This window comes from Hipposideros armiger, unplaced genomic scaffold (assembly GCF_001890085.2).
Source record: "Hipposideros armiger isolate ML-2016 unplaced genomic scaffold, ASM189008v1 scaffold_315, whole genome shotgun sequence".
In the NCBI taxonomy this organism is placed as follows: domain Eukaryota; kingdom Metazoa; phylum Chordata; class Mammalia; order Chiroptera; family Hipposideridae; genus Hipposideros; species Hipposideros armiger.
In genome coordinates this window covers 1,028,196-1,034,390 of record NW_017731665.1, presented here as the reverse complement: position 1 = coordinate 1,034,390, position 6,195 = coordinate 1,028,196, and the positions used below count along the sequence as shown (strand labels likewise).

Here is a 6,195-nt window from a genome sequence, read left to right as displayed (position 1 = left end):
TTTTGTTCTTCAATCTAGTTGTGGAGGATGTTGCTTCACTGGCCCAAGTTGGCACCATCATTGCACTCTTCCTGGATGAGGCAGATCAGTCGCCGGCTTCTGGATGGCCGCTCACGGCGGCTGCTGGCCACTCACGCTGGCTGCTGGCTACACACGGTAGCCCATGGCAACCCACTGCAGCAGGGGCTGCAGCCTACACCGCCAGAGACTCACGGCAGCCCAGCTCCAGGTTGAGCTGTTGTTCACCATCTTAGCTGTAGAGGGCAGTGTCACTGGCCCTCATATGTGGGATCTGAACCTGGCCCTCTGGCATCCCAAGCCAGCTCTTAATCAACGTGCCACTCGGCCGGCCCTTTTCGTGAGACTTTTTACGTTCTTTTTGCCATATCTGCAAAACCTGGTTCATATTTTCTACCAAGGGCACATCTCAATTCAGACCTTCCGTATTGCCTGTGGCAATAGCCAGGTATGGCTCCCGTATTGGCCAGTACAGCCCTAAGGACAATTTCAGTTACATACACAAAGATGTGTCCTGCGTTTTGACATAGGATGCTTCCTACTGGAGGATGTGATCCACAGAGTTGGAGAAGCACCCCACAAACACAGGCAGGATGGGTGAGTCTCACCAAGTAGCAAAAGAAGTCAGACATGAAAGTGCACATGCTGCATCATTCCGTAAGTCAATGGCAGGCAGAACTGCTCCCTGCTGGCAGAAGTCAGGGGAGTGAGGGTCCCTGGGGGACTGGGTTAATGGTCACTGGGGTGGGGCATGAGTGAGCATGGGGGGAGCTGTGTGTTCTGTCCCTTGATCTGGTGCTGCGTACATAGGTTGTTTAGTTTGTAAAAACGTGTTGAACAGCCCATCATCAGATGAATGGATAAACACAATGTGGTTAGTTCATCCAATGGAATAGTATTCAGCCACACAAATGAATGATGTGGTGGTACATACCACAACACAGAGGAACTTTGAAAATATTAAGCTGAGGGCTGGCCGAGTGGCGCGTTGGGTAACAGTTGGCTTGGGACGCCAGCTCTGAGCAGCAGGGCCCCGGGTTCAGATCCCACATGAGGGCCAGTGACGCTGCGCCCTCTACAGCTAAGATGGTGAACAACAGCTCGACCTGGAGCTGGGCTGTCGTGAGTCGCCGGCGATGGTGTAGTCTGCAGTGGGGCTGCAGTGGGCTGCCATAAGCTACCGTGAGTGGCCGGCAGCCGGCGTGAGCTGCCATGAGCCGCCGTGAGCGGCTGTCTAGTGGCTGGCGACTGATCTACCTCACCCGGGAAGAGCGCAATGATAATACCAATATGGGCCAGTGAAGCAGTGTTCTCCACAACTAGACTGAAGAACAAAAGGACAGCAACTTGTCTGTTCCCCTCCCCTAATTCCCCAATAAAATCTTTTTTTTTTAAAGAAAATATTAAGCTGAGTGAAAGAAGCCAGACACAAAAGGACAAATATCTCATGATTCCATTTCTATGAAATATCCAGAATAGGTATCCAAAGAGCCAGAAAGTAGATTAGAGGTTGCCGGGGCCTGGAGGAGGTGAGAACGAGGAGTGACTGCTAATGAGCACGGGGTTTCTTTGCAGGGAGGATTAAAATGTTTTAGAGCTAAATAAAGGTGCTGGTTGCACAGCGCTATGAATGTACTAAATGCCACTGAATTGTTCAGTTTAAATGGTTACCGGTTAATTTTTTGTTACATGAACTTTGCCTCAGTAAGAAAGGGGGATAAGCATTGAGACAGACACTTACAATAGTATGCACTTTTCTGTATATATGTTATGCCTAGAAAAGAGTTTACTTTCTAAAGAGATTTATTTAAGCATGTGAGAAGCACTGCCTAAAATGTCCACCAACATTGCTTGCATCTGGTCACTCCCAGGGCAGAGCGGCCTGGGCAAGTCCACGATGGTGAACACGCTGTTCAAGTCCAAGGTGTGGAAGACCACCCCGCCAGGCCTGGTGGGGCCCATGCCCAAGACACTGCAGCTGCACTCGGTGACCCATGGTAAGTAAGCCCCACCCTCACCCTTCCTCCTACCCTGCCCCATCAGGATCCAATCTCAGCCCTCTCCGCTCTCCACAGTCATCGAGGAGAATGGTGTGAAACTCAAGCTGACCTTGACTGACACACCAGGCTTCGGGGACCAGATCAACAATGATAAGTGGTGGGTCCTCTGGAGTGGGGCTGAACCCTATTTGCCCTTGCCCCTGGACATCCCAGCCCTGGAACAACTTGACTGTGGTATCTTTGAGCCTGAGTTATTCATCTGTATAATGGGTGTACTCAACTCTCCCTCCAGGATTGAAGGGAGTCAAGTTATGTAAAGGTCTTAGCTTGCTGCCTGACACACAGTAAGCACTCAATAAAGGTTATGGTACAGCAGGGGTTAGAAACCCACACTCCGGAGTCAGGACCCCTGGGTTAGACCCCTTTCTAGCTGCAGGGACTGGTCAAGGAAGCAATCTGAGCCTTGGTTTCTTTCTTTGTAGCTTGGGGATGATGACACCCGCCTTGCAGAGTTGTTCTAGACTCTCAATGAGACAGACACACACACACACACACACACACACACACACACAAATAAAATCAGGAGTGTCTGCATAATTTGCAGGCCCCTTGTTCAAAAATTACCAAGAAATATAAGACCACAATCACAGAACATTCAGCCAAGCGTGGGCCTTTCTAAACACAGAGACATTTGCAGTCCTGGACAGCCAGCCCTGCACACGATGCTTGTTTGAGCACTTACTATGTGCAAGCTCTGTTCTAGACCTCGGGACACAGCAACTACCAAAACAGATGAACATCCTTGCCTACATGGAATCTACATTGTCACAGGGGTGAGGGACAGGCAATGAACAGTGAGCTTAAATTCTATCATCCAAATAGGACCTTCCTGAGAGCTAAAGGGGTATGGAGCTGTAAGGGAGTTGCAATTTGAAGCAGTGATCAAGAAAGACCTCCCAGAAAAGGCGACACTGGGACACAGACTTCCAGGAGATGAGAGAATGAGCCATGTAGACATGCGGGGAAGAGTGTTCAAGGCTGAGGGTGCGTGTGCAAAGGCCCTGAGGTGGGCAGGCTGGTGTGGCTGGCAGGGCAGGAGCAACGGGGAGAGCAGAGGAGAGAGCAGGCAGGACGCAACGGTGGGTGGCGTAGGACTTTGTAGGGCCATGTAAGGCCTTTTCCTCAGCCCCGGAGGCTGAGCAGAAAGGAATGGATCTGACTCCTGTGTTTAGAAAGATCTCTTAGCTGCCGTTGACATTAGTGCACAGAGGGAAGGGGCCCAGGGAGAGGAGTGAGGAGATCCTTTGCCACAATCCAGCAAGAGTCCATGGTGGTTTGAACCAGGCCAGTGGCAATTTCTCTCGTTTAATGCTCACTCCCCCCACCAAAGTAAGTGCTCTTATTGCCCCCACTTTCCAGACAAGGAAGATGAGGCCTCAGCTTGAGAATGGCAGGGGCCTCGCTGATGATTGATGATACAGAGGACTGGAGGGTGGAGGGAGAGTGCACTTGAGTGCCCAAGCCCCTCAGGTTGTGCAAGGCCAGAGGTCCTGCTTCCCAGGCGAACCAGAGTGAGTGGTCATCCCCTAGGGAGACCACTCAGAGGACCCAGGGAGGCAGGCGGGGCTCCCGGGCATGGTCCTGAGGTCAGGTCCATCTCCCATCCCAGCTGGGACCCTATCCTGGGCTACATCAATGAACAGTACGAGCGATACCTGCAGGAGGAGATCCTTATCACCCGCAAACGCCACATCCCCGACACCCGGGTGCACTGCTGTGTGTACTTCGTGCCGCCTACTGGGCACTGGTGAGGTGGCTGGGCCGGCGGGGCCGAGAGGAGGAGGGGGAATAGAATGAGGAGGGGTCCCCCGCATGGGTGGTGGGCTGGCACCCCCTCACGCACACACACGCGGCTGCTGCCACTGCCGTCACTGCCCCACCTGAGCAGCCTGAGGCCCCTGGACATTGAGTTCCTGCGGCGGCTGTGCCAGACTGTGAACGTGGTGCCCGTGATCGCCCGGGCCGACAGCCTGACCATCGAGGAGCGAGAGACCTTCAGGCGCAGGGTGATCTGGGTGCCCAGGGCCAGGCTGGGGTCGGGGAGAGTGGGGAGGGGGCAGACTGCAGAGGGTGAGCTGAGGTCACCTGCATGTGGTCCCCAGATCCAGCACAACCTGAAGACTCACTGCATCGATGTGTACCCACAGCAGAGCTTTGATGAGGACGTCAATGACAGGATCCTCAACAGCAAAATCCGGGTAGGAGGCCGCGGGGGGCAGGGAGGCTGGCAGTACCAAGGCTGGCTGGTTGTCTTTCCACCCTTTTTTTCCATCTGAAGATTACGTCCAGGGGCAAGTTCATGTATTTCTAGCAGGTATGAATCTCCATCCATCCAAACACTTCAGGTAAGCAAGAAATAAGTCACATCAACAACCCACAGAATGGGAGAAAATGTTTTCAAATGATATATCTGATAAGGGACTTGTATCCTGATACTATAAAGTACACTTACAAACCAACAGTAAAAGACAACCCAATTTAAAAATGGGCGAAGGGGGCCGGCCGAGTGGCGCATTGGTTAAGAGCTGGCTTGGGACACCAGAGAGCCCCGGTTCGGATCCCACATATGAGGCCCAGTGACACTGCCCTCTACAGCTAAGATGCTGAACAACAGCTCAACCTGGAGCTGGGCTGCNTCTCTCTCTCTCTCTCTCTCTGTCCCCCATGGGTCTGGCCCCTGGGCTTTGCTGGGGGAGTGTCTGAGCAGAGAGCCTGCCTGGACGATGAGTGGGGCAGGAGTGGAAGCTGGGGTCCAGGAGGAAAGATCTCTTGGGCTGGTGCATCTCAGGGTGGGGGTTCAGCCTCCCCCCAGAGGCAACTTCCCCAGGCATCTCTCACCAAACCCCTTGGGCCATGGGGACTTGGGGATAGATCAGAAGGCATAATGTGTAGGAGTGTCTGGAAGCAGGACTTAGAAGTCAGGGTTCAGGAATGAGAATTCAGGTGGTCTCCCTCTGGAGCCCACTGATACCCTTCTTTCCACCCTACCTGGATGACAGGCATCCCATGGACCCCCTGAGGCGGTCCCCCTCCCCCAGCTCATCTCAGCCCTCCAGCCCCGGGAGCCCGCCCTGCGGGATGCTTGGTTATGTGGGCATCGAGGCTGTGCTGGACCAACTGAAGATCAAGGCCATGAAGATGGGATTTGAGTTCAACATCATGATGGTGGGTGAGTGAAGGGCGGGGGCTCATAAGAGGACAGAACAATGGGCACGACCCTCATGGACCAGGGCATGTCGCCTCACCTCTTGGGACCTCAGTCTCCCCATCTGTTAAGTGGGCCTATAAAAGTACCTCAGAGGTATTGTAGTAAAAAATCTGGGAAACGGTTGTTAAAGGACAGAAATCACCCATGAAGCCCCAGCCAAACGCAAACAGAACAATAAGAGTGGAGGCCAATGCAGAAAGTGGTAAAAATCTCCATTCAGATCCTGGTCCCAGCTCTGAACCCAACAACCAGTGTGCGATATTGGGTGTGGTGCCTGACTCCTCTCTGACTCAGTTTCCTCATCTGGCTTAGCACAGGGCTTAGCATTTAGTAGGTTCCCCATGGGTCAGTTTATCTGGAATTGCATAATTAAATCTGCACCATATGCAAAATTAATTTTGTAGGTCAAAACTATTAAGAAAACAAACTAGATACAACAGGACACGAAATATTGGAGTGTATAGCACAAATTAAAGGTATTATTCTAAAGCAGCACTGTCCAACAGAAATACGTTGAGTTGTTGGAAAAGTCATGACGTATTTTTTCTCTGTTTTTCATTGCAAAAATGTGTCATGACTTTTCCGATAACCCAATAGCATGAGACACATCTGTAATTTTTAAATTTCCCAGTTAGCCACCTTTAAAAAAATGAAACAGGTGAAAGTAATTTTGATAATTTATTTTACTTAACCCAATATATTTTCAAATGCTACCATCTCAACATGTAATCCATATAAAAAATTATTTGTGAGGCTTTTTTTTTTAAGATTTTTATTGGGGAATTGGGGGATGGGAACAGCTCTGGGGAATTATGGGAAGGGGAACAGACAAGTTGCTGTCCTTTTGTTCTTCAATCTAGTTGTGGAGGATGTTGCTTCACTGGCCCAAGTTGGCACCATCATTGCACT

General features: G+C 51.4%; 1 protein-coding gene across 1 annotated transcript in view; it reads left to right on the top strand.

Moving 5' to 3' along the window:
* Window positions 1-1,852: 1,852 nt before the first annotated feature.
* Window positions 1,853-6,195, top strand: part of SEPTIN12 (septin 12) — a 15,182-nt gene continuing 10,839 nt past the window's right edge. Inside the window, exons 1-5 of the mRNA XM_019660244.1 lie at window positions 1,853-2,015; window positions 2,094-2,175; window positions 3,688-3,825; window positions 3,967-4,084; window positions 4,181-4,276. Coding sequence (XP_019515789.1) covers window positions 1,853-2,015; window positions 2,094-2,175; window positions 3,688-3,825; window positions 3,967-4,084; window positions 4,181-4,276 — 597 coding nt within the window. The remainder of the gene's footprint in view (window positions 2,016-2,093; window positions 2,176-3,687; window positions 3,826-3,966; window positions 4,085-4,180; window positions 4,277-6,195) is intronic.